Source organism: Cnephaeus nilssonii, assembly GCF_951640355.1.
Source record: "Cnephaeus nilssonii genome assembly, chromosome: 6".
NCBI lineage: Eukaryota > Metazoa > Chordata > Mammalia > Chiroptera > Vespertilionidae > Cnephaeus > Cnephaeus nilssonii.
The window spans coordinates 48,247,108-48,265,437 of record NC_137077.1 but is presented as its reverse complement, the minus strand read 5'-3'; the positions used below and the strand labels follow the sequence as shown (position 1 = coordinate 48,265,437).

At 35.7% G+C, this 18,330-nt stretch overlaps 1 protein-coding gene across 7 annotated transcripts in view; it reads right to left on the bottom strand.

The window, feature by feature from the left end:
* LARP4 (La ribonucleoprotein 4) overlaps positions 1-18,330 on the bottom strand; it is a 69,084-nt gene that overhangs the window by 47,293 nt on the left and 3,461 nt on the right. For 6 of the 7 annotated variants that reach the window (XM_079774146.1, XM_079774148.1, XM_079774145.1 and 3 more), the window contains 3 exons: positions 5,044-5,191; positions 4,286-4,438; positions 1,782-1,857 (listed from right to left, as the gene is read on the bottom strand). In XM_079774146.1, coding sequence (XP_079630272.1) covers positions 1,782-1,857; positions 4,286-4,438; positions 5,044-5,191 — 377 coding nt within the window. The remainder of the gene's footprint in view (positions 1-1,781; positions 1,858-4,285; positions 4,439-5,043; positions 5,192-18,330) is intronic. The other variant, XM_079774147.1, reaches the window with a different exon arrangement.

The following is an 18,330-nucleotide window of genomic DNA, read 5'->3' as shown; positions in this document are numbered from 1 at the left end:
TGACTGGGTTGAAGCAATCATTCTGCTTCTGCCTACCAGAAGAAAGCTCAAATCTTTTCTAGAGGAAAAAATTATATCACTTGCAGCTCCTAGCTTTTTTATAAATAATGTCCAGTATATAATCAAAATTTATGACATGCAAAAAGGCAGGAAAATTATGAATCAAGAGAAAAAACTCAGAATATTAGCAGACACACAAATGACCCAGTTAATAGGCAAAGATTTTAAATTAACTATTACAACTATGTTATAGAAAATAAACTGCATCTGACTTGAGAAAAGAAAGCCAGAAGGTTCTTGCTTTTATAGTAGGGCCAGTACTAGACTATGAAGACAAAGAAGGAAAGGGAGATATTTAGGATGAGGAATCAATTAAACCTAAGCTGAGAGTGTACTGTGTCTAAAGAAATAAAAGCCTTTTTCCAAAAGCAGCCTGAGGTGACCTCTGAAAATAGTTCACTCTTCACTTGACCCAGAAAACCTCACAAAATCATGCAAATCAGGAGGTTCAAATCTTCATGTTTGCTTTAAAAACACGCATGAGGCCCTGGCCAGGTAGCTCAGTTGGTTAGAGCGTTATCCAATACAAGAAGATTATGGGTTCAATCCCTGGCCAGGACACATACAAGAAGCAACCAATGAATGTATAAGTAAGTTGAACAACAAATTGATGTCTCTCTCTTCCTCTCAAATCAATTAAAATAAAATTGTTAGCCTGGTCAGTGTAGCTCAGTGGTTGAGTGTTGACCCATGAACCAGGAGGTCACAGCTCAATTCCCTCAGGACACATGCCCAGGCTGTGGGCTCAATCCCCAATAGGGGGCGTGCAGGAGGCAGCCAATGATTATCTGTCATCATTGATGTTTCTCTCTCTCTCTCTCTCTCTCTCTTCCCCTCTATATTCCTCTCTGAAATCAATAAAAATGTATTTTTTAAAAAGGTATCCAAGAGAAATTTCATTATCTTTCTACTGAGAATAGAATATCCTTTGCATATCCAATTGAAGCAAGCATGCCAAACTCACAGCCTGCAACGAATATTTTTGCAGACCAGCCAATATAACAGTATGTAAGAAACGTTTTAATAAAAATTTTTAACTTAATTTTTACAATATCCTGTTACACATAATTATTAATAACAAACTACAACGTTCGCTAATGACTGATTACTATAATGGCATTGCATTCATTTCCCTTACACCCCTTACACGCAGGTGCACCATTTCTCTTCACTAATACCAGCAGCGAATATTTTAGCAGCCAATTGCCACATCATTAGTCTTGTACTGACTTGTTTGGTGTGGGCAACAGGAAATATTTCGCTTTGAGAGAACAAGAAAAATAGGTTTCTTTGCATTACACTTATTAACTTGTGCAGTTATTCAGTGTCTGGTAAGTTAATGTTCAAGAAAAAATAGTAATTTTTATTAAAATATTCTATTATTTTATATTAACGATTACTCGTTTATTTTAGCCCTTTCTATTCAGCATGTCTCTATCGAAAGAAACCTACGTTTCTATGAAAATTGAAGCTTTTGATTGTGTTTTTTTTTTGCAGCCCACATAAACTTCAACCTTGTTTATTTGGCCTGTGTTAGCCTTTGAATTTGACATGCTTGAAGATTATATCCTTAAATCTAGTTAAGAAATATAAAAGAATGATACCAGAATACATAACTAAAGGAAATTAAAACCACCATTCTTCCAGGTACTTTACATCTAACAACCAAACAATTAAAAAAAAAAGAGAAATATCCACACAAAAAGGCAGTGATAGTGTACCGTGAGAAACAGAATTCTAATTGTTTCTTCAGGCATTCTTTTAGGTCTTCTGTAGAAATTGCTGAATTGCTTTCTCCTGATGGTAGAAAACAATAGGGAAAAAGTTAATACAAATTACTATAAGTGGTTAACTTTACATATTGTTATACTCAGAGTAAATCACAAATTATACACAAATTAAACTCATAAAATTATACTATTACTTTTTACAATTCAGATCACTCAAGGTCCAACTAATTTCTTTCAACCAATCGATATTTCATCAGTTTAAAAATGTTTATCAAGTAATTAACAAAGCACCATTAATACTATATACTTATTACTAACATATTGTAAAATACTACCCTAAATACTTTAAAATGAACAAGAGTTGATATTAATCTAAATTTGATGACAGTGACTAACTAGACAAAAATGGGATATATACACACACAGAGACATCTGTAGTATTGGGAGTAAATCTGATATTAGTCACACTCATTAAACTATCTCTCTCTTTTTTTAATGTTTTTATTGACTTTTTAGAGAGAGGGATAGAGAGATAGAAACATCAATGAGAGAAAGCATCAATCGGCTGACTCCTGCACACCCGCTACTAGAGATCAAGCCCACAACCTGGGCATGTGCCCTAACCGGGAATGGAACCATGACCTCCTAGTTCATAGTTCAATGCTTACCACTGAATCACACCAGCTGGGCTCAACTTCTATCTCTTAATATTTTTTCACTCCTTAATTTTAGAACACCATTATCTTCCCATGAATATTTAAAGTACTCAAATGTCCAAAGGACCAGATCAACTCTATAATAGTCTCCTATACTTTCTATTATTTAAACCCGGAAATGAGCCTTTTGGGAGGGGGGGGGGGGGGGGACTCAAACCTGTAAAACGAAGACTATCTTACACAAAACATTAAAGAGTCAAAGCATACAATTTGTCTTTTTTTTTTAAATCCTCACTTGAGGACATGCTGGGAGGGAGGGAGGGAAGGAAGGAGGCAGGGAAAAGAAAGAGAAACATCAATGTGAGAGAGAAACATTGATTGGTTTCCTTCTGTATGCTTCCTGACTGGATAATCAAACCTGAAACCCAGGTACTATATGTGCCCTGAACAGGAATCGAGCTAGCAACCTTTTACTGCCCAGGATGACACTCAACCAAGCCACTCGACTGAGCTGTCCTCTTCTTCAAAAGCATTAATGATTAATTTCTTTTAAATATACAGACAATAGAATGTATATAAAGATAAATTCTGCCCTGGCTGGTTTGACTCAGTGGATGGAGTGTGGGGCCTTCGAACTGAAGGGTCCCAGGATCGATTCCGGTCGAAAGCATATGCCTGGGTTGTGGGCTCAATCCCCAGTCGGGGGCAGGAGGCAGCTGATCCATGATTCTCTCTCATCATTGGTGTTTCTGTCTCTCTCTCCCTCTTCCTTCCTCTCTGAAATCAATAAAAAGTATTTTTTAAAAAAGATAAATTCTATGCATGATTTTACCACTACGCTGTCTTACTATTCAAGATTCAAAGTGATATTAGATATTAAATTAACTTCATTAAAATGAATATAAGCATTCTATTTTTATGTAAATAGAATCCTTTTAATACAAAATTCATCTACTCAATTACTAGCTAAATGAGCAATAACTTCATTTAACCTTTTAATATCATTATAGCAAATTTATTAAAATATCAACTGGTTGCCACATCACTTAATCTAACTCTATGTTCAAAGTAGCCAGCCAGTAATGCCCAGCCATCATAGCTCAGAGCTTGAGAATCCACCTATGAACTAGGAGGACACGGTTTGATTCTCGGTCAGGGAACAAGCCCGGGTTTCGGGCTTGACACCCAGTGCGAGGTGTGCACGAGGCAGCCAATCAATGATTCTCTCTCATCATTGGTGTCTCTATCTCTGTCCTTTCCTCTCTGAAATCAATAAAAATATATTAAAAACTAAAGCAAACGAACAACAAAGTAGCCACTAGTTAGGTATATTAGACCATAAGTAGAGAGTAGAGCCTACCACCTTAAATTATTATATGGAAATACCATCTTATTCCACTTCTGAAATCAACTTACAAACCAAAAGACTTTAAAAATCTAGTCCAAATATTTATAATAAATAAGGAAATTGACAGAACTTGCACTAATCCCAACAAAGTTGAACCCTATGAAAAACTGTAATTTAGGTTTCTTTCAACTATTTTGAATATTTTTTCCCTTTCATCTTGAATTTCACTTTCTTTTAATAGAAAATTTAAAGTTAATATTTTTTAATACAATTTTCACGTATGGCCATTTTAAAACAGTATTTATTGATATCACCTAACAGCATTTTATTAACATAAACTTCTTTCCCAATAAGAAAATAAACTAACCAATCCACAGTTTAATTAGAACAATGATAAAGAGACTTGGGGGTGAGGGTGAGGGTGGGGGGTGGAGGGGGTAAGAAGACTAGCATATTGAATTCTCATTTGACCAATAAAACCTAAAGCTTACCGGAAATGTCATATATTTGGTAACTCAGATCTTCTGGCCCTAAAATCATTCCATTAGTTGATTCTTCAATGCCTGTAGAATTTCTTGTGGTTTCACAAGATGAATACATTACTTCATATTCCTTACACATATCATCTGAAAGCTCTGTATTACCTGTATGAAAGAAAACATACTGGAAATAAATAGAAACTCTTCAAATCCTATCTTTAGGAACTCTGGTCCCTATGTCTTCTATAATAAGATTTCAAGGAATCTACCAGTTGGTAAAATGTCCACAAGATTTTAAGTAAGAGTTCTCTTCCTAAGGGAGTTAAGTTTTGACAATTATGGATAAGCTAAAATGGTTAACAATAGCTTAAACTTATACAGCACTATCTATGTGTCAGACAACTTAATGCACTTTTACTCACTTAATTCTATTAAAATTATTATTACTATTTTTATTATTGTTGTTTAATTTGTAGATTAAGGACACAAGCATGGGGAAATTAAGTCATTTGTCCAAGGTCAAATAAGTGGTAGATCAACACAAATTTGTAAATACCACTTTATAAATGGGCTTAAAGGCTGGACCCAAAGATATAGTTTCTGCTTGAAATTGGTGACCATTCATACTAGATATGAGAATTGTATACAAACTACATTTATAAACATATTTAATCAAATAATCAAAGGATGTACCCTAAAGTTCTCTAAATTGATTTGGGGATATGTTTAACCAAAATGTATTTTGTTCTGACAAAATATTTAGAACTCACCCTCAGGATGAGACCCAGATGTTGCTGCTGTTTCATGCCAAGAGCTTTCAGTTCCATGAGTTACTGGCGTGACATCAGTATTTCCATGAGGAATTTCTTGCCACACTTTGGCATTAGGATTTAAACCAGTTCCTTTAGATGTTACCTGCTAAATAATCAAAGGATCTACTTGTAAACTTTAAAAGTCAGTGCATTAAAAATACAGATTTAGTTAAAAGACGTTTTCTATTACTTAAATATGAACAAAACCCCAATATTAAGTAAATTAATAATAAATAAAATATTAAACAAATAATATTTCTTAAGTTTTTGGCTTAATTTGATAATATAAATCCTTTTGAGTGGATGAACTTGAAATGTATCTATAAAATTTAGCTACCTATATAATAAAAAATATCTCTATAAAATACTAATAATATAGAAATACTGCTTTACCTCAATCTGCTTGCAAATATCATAAAATTTATTCAAACTATTCACATATCTTTGACATTAGTATGTGTCTGTGTATCTAGAGCAAATTTTTGAGTTATCTAGAGCAATTTTACAGCGTATACAATTTTTACTGCCATCCAAACTGATACAGACCTTTGAGTCTGATTCTACCGCTGGAAATTAATTTCCTCCCAAGTCAAAAACAGCAATCTGCCTTACATTAGAATGTGCTTTTCCAAATTTGTCCTGAAAGTGTATATTCTTTTTTAAAAATTGTTTATAGTATTACAGATGTTCCCTAATTTCTTCCCCCTGCCCCTCGCTTTCGAGCTACTGCTTAAAGTCCACAACATAATTATGTAAAATTACCATCTAAAGTAATCTTTTGCATACACACAGAGGTGAAAAGTAGAAATGGGTCATAGTATAGAGGGTGGGGAAGAAGAGTATTCAAAAGATGGAGAAGAAAACAGGATGCACAAATACACTTCTCTCACCTCATTCCACCAAACTGGGCTTGTTCCTTCTCAAATATATTAATGACTTTCAAAATGTACTCCCTCTCCAAAAAGTTATTTTTTAAATAATTGATTTTAGAGTAAGGGAGAGAGAGAAATTTCGATCAGCTGCCTCCTGCATGCCCCTCACTGGGGATCGGGCCTCCAACCTGGGCATGTGCCCTGACCAGGGATGGTTCATAGGTCGATTCTCAACCACTGAGCCATGCAGGTAGGGCCCAAAAGTTACTTTTTTAACTGTCTTCGCAGTTATAGGCCCCTCCCCTGGATGGCAGGCACCAGAAAGTGTATTCAAAGGGCAAGGTGCTTTCAAGCATATACTTGGGATTCAGCTTTCATGAAAAATAACTGGTACACACTGAGCCAAGTATCAAGAGGTTGTTATAAATTCTGTCTACATTCAGGGAATTCTTACGACAATGCATCATGGGACTAAAAAAAAAACAACCCAAAAAATCAGCCTTTAAGGTATCACTAACACTGAAAAATGGGCAACTAAAGCAGGACTCTGGGTAGGTGGAACTTCAGAGCCCCCAGAGTTGCTGAGAAGAAAGACTCAGCTTCTGGGAGGCCTAACTATACTTCTATACTAACTACAACTATGTCCCATGAAATTCCCCAGTAACCTTTTAATAAGGTTGTTGTTGTTTGTTAATCCTCACTGGAAGATATTTTTTCATTGATTTTTAGGAGTGAAAGGGAAGGAGACACAGAAAGCGAAACATAGATGTCAGAGGGACAAATCAACTGGTTGCCTCCCACACCTATCCCGGCCAGGGAAAGAGCCTGCAACCGAAGTAGGTGCCCTTGACTAGAATCAAACCCGCGCCCCTTCAGTCTGTGGGCTGACACTATCCACTGAGCAAAACCAGCTAGACCAGTGATGGGCAACCTTTTGAGCTTGGTGTGTCAAACTTCGCCAAAAAACTGAGCATAACTCGGGTAGTGTGTCACTTTGAGGAAAAAACATTATTTTGCAAATGTTTCATCCTCAGGAGCAGCAAATGTTTCATCCTCGGCATGCGGCCACCTCGGCGGCCGCGTGTGATCAGAAATGGCTAGCGTGTCAGTGCTGACATGCGTGTCATAGGTTCGCCATCACTGAGCTAGACAATAAACCGATTTTGTTGTTGTTAATCCTCACTGGAGGATATTTTTCCATTGACTTTTAGAGAGTGGAAGGGAGGCGGGGAGAGACAGAGAGAAACATAGATGTAAGAAAGACATTGATTGGTTACATCCCACACAAACCCCAACCAGGGCCCCTGACTAGAGCCCCAGACCAGGACTGGGGGGATCCAGCTTGCAACCAAGGCATGTACCCTTGACTTGTATCGAACCTGGGACCCTTCAGTCTGTAAGGCAATGCTCTATCCACTGAGCCAAACCAGCTAGGGCAATAGACTGACTTTTTACTTGAGTTTCCATACTATGCAACTACCATGACTAACATGACTTATATGTAGGAACCAATGAAACATTGTTTAATTATACTATATAGCTTGCCATATATTTTTTGATTGCTTATCAACCAAAACTCAATTTGGGGAAAAAGGAGAACACTCAGACACAATGTCCTTATCCATGCCAAGGTTCATTCAAATGTTGGGAGCAAGAGCTGGGCCTACATGGTGGTTGTAATGGCAGTATTTTATCACTGACACTGTTTAGAATTGCCAGGTATAGGATAATTATAAGCATGCCTTTTAGTCAATGCATTGCTTTAAAATTCTCTACAGACAATACACCCCCTTTCTGCCTTCACCACAGCAGTACCCTCCCCATCACCTTACCTTTGGAACTGAGCTGTCTGAATATGATATGGGAATTTAGGTACAACTTAATTTCTGACTGATGCAGAAAAAAAACTATGAGGAGTTTGTGAGAGCCTGGCTTCCCTGCCATGTAAAAAGCATTTAACTTGTTCCTAAGCACTTTAATAGAAGAAAATCTATGTACTGGCATACCTCCTCCTTCCTCACTTTCCTTAATTCTGAAAATACAAGTAATGTCCCTACCCAAGAAAATGGCAAATAAGACTACAGCTCTCAACAAAACTTATGGAATTGTTACATAGTAGTATGTTGCTTTAGTAAAATAGAATAGGAATTGTTATTTCAAGGTAGTTAATAATTATTATGTAAACATATAATGGTTAAGGCTCCAGAAGCACACTTAAATTCAAAACACAACTGTTATTAAAAACAAACAAAAAACCCCAGCTCTAACATTAACAGTACTGTGATACTTAACCAACATTTTCAGTTGTTTTCCAGAATATCCAATTCATAATAATTCTTTAAGAAGTACCACTATTACCTTAATAAAGCTAAATTGAAGTATAATTCCATTAACTGAGGAACAACTATGGCATAACAGAAAAAGTTAACTTGGTTTTGCCACCCAGGAATTATGAAATTATTGGCCTGTTTCCTCATTTTAAAAAAAAAACAATCTCTAGTCTACCAAAACTTCTTACTAGTATAGTCCCTACACATCTTGGAGACTTAACTTCATTTGTTTTGCTCACTACTTCCTCTTTTCCTCTTGTTATTTGTATATAACCTCTATTTTATTACCAATATAATAGTTTATTTAAACAGGTGTTCTTTGCCACCAGGCAGTGGGCTCAAGGAAGACAGAAACTAGATCTTCCTTTTCTATTTTAGCTGTTAACACAAACCAAGTGAGAGTAGACCCCCAGCTGTCTATTGAATAAAATAATAGAGGCATGTGTGCAATAAAGGAATGTTAAGCATCTATAATTACCTTCCCAACATGCTAGACCAGAGTTGACAACACTCTTTTTTTTTAATGTGGCCTGAGTTTAAAATGGAAATCTTAGTCAAAATGGTTTATGGCTTTTGGTTTCAGGACTGCTAAAAGCTTTTACAATAACATCAAAATCAATAATAAAGTGTCAAACCTTGCAGGAGAGGAAAAGCATTTTTGAAGAAGCACCATTTGAATAATCATAGCAAAATCTTAGCTTAGAGAGGTTAATTCACAATTACCTCATATCATAATTATCTCAGGAAGGAAACCAACTAGTTTTCTTATTACAACCAGGGAGCCCTGCCAGGACAGGTATTTAAAAATCTCTATGGCATAATTTTAGAGGCAAATTAGCTTTATATTTATCACTATATAGCCATGCAAACAATGTGCACAGTACCAAAAGTATCTTATCAAGGATTTTTTTGTGTGTTTATTTTTTTGTTAATCCTCACCTGAGGATATTTTTCCCTTTGATTTTTTAGAGAGAATGGAAGGGAGGGGAAAAGAGAGAAAGAAACATTGATGTGAGAGAGACACATCGACTGGTTGCCTCCCACACACGACCCAATGGGGGCTGGGGATCAAGCCAGGAGAGGAGGTACCAGATCTGTGCCCTTGACCAGAATTGAACCCTCGACCCTTCAGTCTGCAGGACAACGCTCTAAGCACTGAGCAAACCGGCTAGGGCTTACCAAGGATTTTTAGTTGTCACTGTGCAGAACACACTCTGGCTAAATTAAAGAGAAAGGTAATTTATTAAATGGCAGTGTCACTATCGCTATGTCACTAGAAGGGCTGAAAAAAGCAGATGCAAAGATAACATCACCCAAAATAATCTTACAGAAGCGGCGTGAAGAGGAAATCACTATCCCTGCCACTACCAAGTACTAAATGCAAAATAAAAATCCATTATGAGCAATCTTTACTATGGCTAGCATCAACTTAACCTTGAAACTATTAACTACATTTCAAGCTGACTAGCTCTTATCCATTCCTGACTGCAAAATGAAAGCTGTGAATAGAACCTCCATTTCCTTATATTGTGTATTTTCAAATTCAAGGCATCTGTGAGTGTGTCTGACCAGTGGCTGTGAGATAACATGCTTGCATCCACTTAGACACATGAGAATCTGGGAATTTTTGAGTTATGAAAAGTATGTACATAATATGGGTATTTCTGCAAATTTAGAAAGCTTCTAAAAAATTGGGAGGCTGCAAATATGACAAATGTACACTATAAGAGATTAAGACTAACATTTAACATAAAAATATACACTTAATTCATAAATATCCAAATACTGGGGGATTATGACCAAAAACTTAGCTTTTGTTGATGAGATTATTTTATTAAGCATTTAATAATTAATCAAAATAATTCACTAGATGATTTTCCGAAGCAAACTATCTACAAATCTGATGTGTCCCTTGATACTGGTGCCAAGAATAATTAAAGTGAGTAGTGTATGGCACATAAACAAGCAGTACTCCTGGGCATATTTATATTTTCACCAGCCTAGTTAGCAGTATACACTTTAAAAGCCAATGTACACAAGAAAACATATACAAAGATGTGTTATTGCAGCACTGACCCCATAAGCAAAAGACTGAAAACAACCCAAAGTCCATCTATAGGCAAACAGTTCAATAAAATTTTGTATATTTTGTAAATATTACAAAAATTAAAGAAAAAAGAGGCCTATATACTAGTACAGTAATATGAAAAGTGCTCAAATATATGCCATTCAGTAAAGAAAATCAAGTTGCAAAACATAAGTACTTTATTTTATCATATACAGGCCCCAACTGGTTTGGCTCAGTGGATAGAGCGCCAGCCTTCGGACTGAAGGGTCGCAGGTTCGTTTCTGGTCAAGGGCATGTACCTTGGTTGCGGGCACATCCCCAGTAGGCGGTGTGCAGGAGGCAGCTGATTGATGTTTCTCTCTCATTGATGTTTCTAACTCTATTCCTCTCCCTTCCTCTCTGTAAAAAATTATTATATTTTAAAAAATCATTACACAGATAAATTATAGGTATGTAAAAGCAGAAAATGTCTAGAATGTTATCCCAACCTGTTAACAATAGAAACTAAGATAATTTGCCAAACAGGGAAAATGTATAAAAAGACAAGAAGGGATAATTACAATGTATCATTTTTACCATTAAACTACTTTGTCATTTTGACCAAAAAATGCTGTAATCCACATAACTTTCCTAAAAGCTGGCAATGTTTATCAAAAGCCTTAAAAATAGCACTGGCTGGTATGACTCAGTTGGTTGGGCGTTGTCCCATGCACTAAAATGTTGCTGGTTCAAATCCCTGGATTCCTGGGGCACAGGCCCGGTTGCAGGCTCTATTGCCAGTGAGGGTTGTGTAGGAGACAGGCGATTGATGTTCCACTCCCACATGGATGCCATAGAGATTATAAAAAAAAAAATAATAATCAATGAAAGTATGGGGGGATGCCTTAAAAATATACATTTTTGATCTAGAAATTCTACTCAGAAGAGATGTGCGAAAGCATATAAGTACAAGAATGTCCACGTTAATTTTATAATCCTGAAAAATTAGAAACATGCAACTGCTATCATCTGAATGTTTGCATACTGGCCCCCATTCATATGTTAAAATCCCAACGCCCAAAGTGACGGTATTGAGACCTGGGGCCTTTGGGAGGTGCTCTTCTGAAAGAAACCCACAGGGCTCCCGGCCCTTTCACCAGATGAGGACACAGAGAAAAGGCACTCACCAGCCATGAACCAGAAAGCCCTCACCAAACACCAAATCTGCTGGCACTATGATCCTGAACTTCCCTGAAATAAATTTCTTTTGTTTATAAAATACCTCGAGTGTGATTCTATTATAGTCTAAATTGACTTAAGATACCAACTACAGAGGATTTGTTCAATAACTATAGCACAGCCATTTACAGAATATTCCAAAGCCTTAAAACCAGACTGTATATAAAACTGGTAAAACCTAAGTTCTGTGGACTGCACCAATGCCAATTTGCCAGTTTTTACATCATATTATAGTTATGCAAGGTGTTACTACTGGGAGAAAGCAGGCAAAATGTGCATAGGACACCTGTACATTTTGGGGCCAACTTCTTGAGAATTTATAGTTATTTCAAAATAGTTTTTTAATATTGTAAAGACATTGAAATGTTCACAGAAACTCGGGGGGGAGGGGTAAGGCAAATTGCTATTTTATAAAAATGATTTAATTTTGTGAAATAATGCATAAACATAGAAAAGATTGAGAGTAACTAAAAATTAGTTTTCAATAGTTACCTCTGAGCGGTGTGTTTTTATTTTCATTTTTGTGCTTTTCTGTATTTTCCAAAAATTAACATCTATTACTTTTACAATCAGAAAATATATAATGAAACATTTAAGATACAAATAAAAAGACACATCAACAGAATATCCCAGAGCCTTAAAAACAAAATGATATAAAATCGTTCCTGGCAAGTGACATAAAAAACTATTGTCTTCAAAGAAGCTTAAAGAACTTACCAATTGCTAAGAAAAGCACAAACAAGCAAAATGACAATTCACAGCAAAAAAGTACCCAAAAAACTAATACACACGGAAAAATGTTCAATTGCACTGGTAGTTGAAGAAACACAAAATGCCCTGGCTGGTTTGGCTCAGTGGATAGAGCTTCAGCCTGGGGACTGAAGGGTCCCAGGTTCAATTCCAGTCAAGGGCACATGGCGGGGTTGCTGGATCCCCAGTAGGGGGCGTGCAAGAGGCAGCCGGTCAATGATTCCCTCTCATCATTGATGTTTCTATCTCTCTCCCTTCCTCTCTGAAATCAGTAAAAAAAATAAATTTTAAAAAGCAAATATTTTAAAAAAAGGTAAATCAATTATTTCATTTTAACCTATACAGTGTTTTTTTAAATATAAGAATGCCTGGTGTGGACAATAAATTGGGCAATAGTAAAAACACTTTTGGAAAGCAATTTGCCAATACTGATATAAAAAACTTAAAAAATGTTCATTCACTCTTTGATCTAATGCAGTGAATTTTAGCCTAAGGGTTTTATACACAAGAGTGTTCTTTACAGAATTACTCAACATAAGGAAAAACTGAAAACTAAAAATGTCCAACAAAAAAAGTTGGTGTTTTTCTGCCCAGCCAGCATGGCTCAGTGGTTCAGCACTGACCTATGAACCAGGGGATGACGCATGGTTAGATTCCCCTTCAGGGCACATGCCAGGGTTGCGGGCTCAATCCCCAGTGTGGAATGTGCAGAAGGCAGCCAATCAATGATTCTTTCTCATCGTTGTTGTTTCTCTCTCTCCCTTCCTCTCTGAAATAAAAAATACATTAAAAAGTTGGTGTTTTTCTATAACCAAGTCTTTAAAATGACATAATGAATCCGACAAGTCAGTTTAACTGGAAGGCTTATTTTCTTTTAAACTCTAGATAACTATGTTTGATTCATCTTTTGACTAAAGTTCAATAAAAAAAAAACACACACATCAAAATCCTTATCTCTTCTACAAAACTAGAAGTCCTCAAGGCTACAGTTATGTATAAAAAAAAAATCTAATAAAGGATGTAAATTGTCCAAGTGCCTGTTGAAACTACCTGCCAACACATACATAGTATGTAAGCACAGATACTCTCAAATTACAACAAAAATACTCAAATAGTCCTTAAAATTAACAGATTCATCACCACCTCTATTTCTAAGCAATATATGTCATCACCAACTAACCAATAGAAGCGCTCAATATTGAACCATTTTATGCCAATTCCAAGCTGGGAAAGAGATATAAAGAAAGGAAAAAAGGGAAACATCAAATTCTTGGCAAAAATAATACCTTTAGCACTTAAGTAATGTAAACAGTCCTCAAAGAACTGAGTCATTTACTTCAAATTGTTATCTGATAAAGCCAATGGCTAACTATACAAATGAACTTAAAAAAACAACCCTCAAATATCAGTATTAAATATCAAAATAATCTTTTTCAGAAAAGGGTGCCTTTTAACTCCCAGTGTTCATAGTCAAGTCAACAAAACATGTTACTTTCAAATGAAAATGACCACAAAACTGAGATGAGACTTATCTTTCATAAATATATATGAAAGCAGCAGCTCACATATGATTTTATGTACCATATTCTATTCTAAGGGCTTTATATTAACTGTCAATCCTCTTAAAACCGTATAAGATGGATTCTTAATATTATCCTCATATATTAATATTATTCTCAACTTACAGATAAGAAAACTAAAAAACAGAAGTTAAAAAAAAACTTGCTCAAGGTCATACAATTAGAAAGTGGCTCTGCCTGAGCAGGCAGCCTGGCCCCAGAGTCCACGTTCTTAACCACTCTTTTACGCAACTCTGTATATAAATGTACCTTATCATTATTACTCAACCATTGCTCTCCTATTTTTTTCCTTCCCCCAACTCAAAAGACTAGTATAATCCTATTTTTCTTACCTTGCTCAACTGCAAATTGTGTAAATTCTATAAATTTACATTCTCACAGCCAATTCAACAACAAATATTTTAGTACCAACTACCGGTATGTTGCTCTGTTGATAAGGGGAAAAGTGCTAATAAACACACATGCAGTGAATCTTTGATTTCCTCTGAAAAAATTATCATAAAAGCTAGGATATTTTTTAGCCCTAGCCGGTTTGGCTCAGTGGATAGAGCATCAGCCTGTGGACCAAAGGGTTGTGGGTTCGATTCCGGTCAAGGGCTCTGGTCTAGGCCCTGGTTGGGACACGTGCAGGAGGCAACCAATCGATGTGTTTCTCTCACATCAATGTTTGTCTTTCCCTCTCTCTTAAAACAAACAAACAAATAGTCAAACAAATATTCTAAACAAAAACACTAGGATATTTTTTAGAATGAAATGGGGTGAGACATCTGTTCTAGAACACAGGTGTACTATGACTGTCCAGGATGAATCGGGAAGTATGGTCTCCTCTACCTATTTTGCAGTTTGTGGTATCTAATGGTATGGAATGTTAGCAAACTACACGCTATACAAATCCTAATACTTTTCTGTCCTGACACAGAAAATGCTTTTCTCATTAACATATAAACCAAACCAAATGTAACTCATCTCTGGAATTTGGCTTCATGCCTACAGTTCATACCCTACCCCTAGTAATATTCATCTAAAGTACTACTCTTATCTTTGGTTTAGAACCAGTAATTTATAAATATAGATAGTTTTTTAACCAAAGATAGGTTCAAATGGTCTGACAAAGCAACAGACAAGAGAGGAAACATGAGTATGTGATACTCAAGTTTCTTTTTCTTGCATTTACTTAATGCTTATACATTAGAAAAAGTATTTTTTTCCAATAGAGCAAATATGAAATGCCTATTTGCATTTTATCATTTATATCCCTTTAAGTCTTGCATGTAAATGAACCTATGTTTTTAAACATACTAAAATCTTCATTTATTTATTAATTTGATTTCACAGAGAGAGAGGGACAGAAAAAGAAACACTGAGTTGTTGTACCACTTGTTTATGCATTCATTGATTGCTTCTTGTATGTGCTCTGACGCGGGATCAAACCTGCAACTTTGTCGTACCAGGACAACACTCTAACGCCAACTGAGTTACTACATGGCCAGAGCTTCATTCCTATTTTTAAAGTTTTATTTGTCTAATTAAAACTATACTCAAACTATAAAAAAATTAATAAGGTAATTAATTACCCTGTTTGGTTTACCCAAATCAGAGCAAATTAGTAACAAGGCTGAGATTAGAACTCAAAAAGTTACATATATCTTAAATCAGTGCTATCCACAGTAATTATTGTAATTACCAGAGCTGCTATCATGTAGTTTTGACAAATTTACCAGAAATATTAAAAGAACAAATTTCAGTGGTTTTGAAAGGCAACTACTAACATACTGGACAATTTACATCACAATAGTTACTGTAATGGTTAAACACTATTGTCTGTCAAGTATTACCTAGTAATACCATATTACAAGGATTACTTAATATATAAACACCATAGACACCAGAAACACAAACTAACTCTGCCAGAAGAAATCATTTATCTCAATTTATAAGTAGGAACTTGAGGCTCAAAACTCCCCACTTGCCTCAGGTCATGCAAGGATTCCAAAACCCTTACAGAAAATCACAATGCAGTAATATAAAAGTTTACAATGTTTTCTAGAAGACTGAAAACCTCCTTCAAAATTAAACTTTAAACAAAACAAAACTTAAGCAAAACACAGGATATAGGAACGATAAATTAAAATGCTATGAACACTGTTTTCATTTAAGGATATTTAGGATTCAAGGAGGTTAGAATCTTTTTTATGACTTCAAATTGACAGCTGGATACATTTCTCAACTTCCTCTACTTTCCATTCCTCAGCAATACAGAGTCAGACGCCATTTTTTACTATGGGATCAAAATCTTTTTTTTTTTAAATATATTTTTATTGATTTCAGAGAGGAAGGTAGAGGGAAAGATAGAAACATCAGTGATGAGAATCATGGATGGGGTTGCCTCCTGCTCACTCCATAGTGGGTAACATAGCCCTCAACACAGGCATGTTTCCTGACCAGGAATCTAATGGTGACCTCCTAGTTCATGCTCAACCACTGATCCACACCGTCCAGCCTCAAAATCTTTTTTTTTTTTAGTCAATTGTTTTATTTTTATTTTATTTTTTTGTTAATCCTCACCCAGAGAATATTTTTCCATTGATTTTTAGAGAGAGTGGAAGGGGGAGGGAGAGACAGAGAGAAACATGGATGTGAGAAAGACACATCTGATTGTCTCCTGCACACACCCCAACCAGGGCCAGGAAACCTGTAACCAAGGTAGGTGCCCCCCACGGAAATAGAACCAGGACCCTTCAATCCGTGGGGCTACGCTCTATCCACTGAGCCAAACCAGCCAGGGCTCAAAATCTTTTTCTAAGCTCCTAGGTAGAAGACCAAAATCACAGATTTGAAATGTACATGCCTAGTATTAAGGATCACTTCCATTAACTGGGAATAATATGAAGCTAGCATGTAGTCTGAATGAACATTGATACACAATAGTTGAATACCAATATTTCTACTTTTTCACATACTGTATTCTTTGAAGCACCATGAGATACTTTTACATGTTTATATTCACCTGAACCTTTTATTCCACTTTTCACACTTCAAAAATAATTTTTACTTTATTTTCAGTCCATTATATCTAAAAATATTTTTATTTGAAAATATTTTTATTCATTTTTAAATTCTGAATCAAGTTGCAATAAATATTCCAAAATCAATTTGTTCAAAAAATTACTCAGCTATTCACTTACTTATAATTCTTCTTGGCAATCACTTCACAATTCATATAGTTATTTTCTTCTTTTCTAAGTCACCTTTTAAAAAAATGATTTCTGGCCCTGGCTGGTAGCTCCGTTAGAGCACTGTCCTGATATACCCAAGTTTTGGGGTTCTATCCCCAGTCTGGGCACATGCAAGAATCAAACAATGAAATAGAGTGTTGGCCTGCGGACTAAAGGGTCCCAGATTCGATTCTGGTGAAGGGCATGTACCTTGGTTGCGGGCACATCCCCAGTAGGGGGTGTGCAGGAGGCAGCTGATTGATGTTTCTGTCTCACCGATGTTTCTAACTCTCTATCCCTCTCCCTTCCTCTCTGTAAAAAAATCAATAAAATATATTTAAAAAAAGAAAAGAGTCAACCAAATGCATAATAAGTGGAACAACAAAACGCTGTTTCTCTCTCAAATAATTAAAAAATCATTTCTAGCCAGTGGTACCTAATAACTTTCTATAAATAATTATTTAAGCTAATAGAGAAAAACGGAGTACTGTGCATAGGCATACTTACCTATGATTACTGTAATATAAAATTAATGAAAAATTATTCAGGCAAATATCCCACTATTTTCAGACACTAAGGCTAACCTAAAGTGCAAAATGTTATCACCTAAAAAAGCAGAAGACTTTGGAAGTCAGATAAATTATTTTTAAAATTATGTAAGATTTGGGGGCAGGGGGGAATGTTAGTTGATTAATGTATACAGAATTTCAGTTTTGCAAGATGAAGAGTCCTGGAGATGGATGATGGTGCCAGTTGCACAACAATGTAAATGTACTTAATACCACTGAACTATACACTAAAATAGTGAAGATGATATATTTTGTTATGTGTATTTTACCATAATTAAAAATAATTTTTAATATATCTTATTGATTTTTTACAGAGAGGAAGGGAGAGGGATAGAGAGTTAGAAACATCAATCAGCTGCCTCCTGCACACTCCTCACTGGGTATGTGCCCGAAACCAAGGTACACGCCCTTGACCAGAATCGAACCTGGGACCCTTGAATCTGCAGGCCAACGCTCTATCCACTGAGCTAAACTGGTCAGATAATTTTTAAAAGTTATGTGATAGTGATTAAAGCATTTTAAGAGTACATAAAACTCATTGCTATCTAAAGTGGTTCTAAGTATTCATTTTCAGAGAAAACCTCAAATAGAGACAGAAATCCTATTAAAAAACAAAACAAAACACTGCCAAACAATTAGAGCA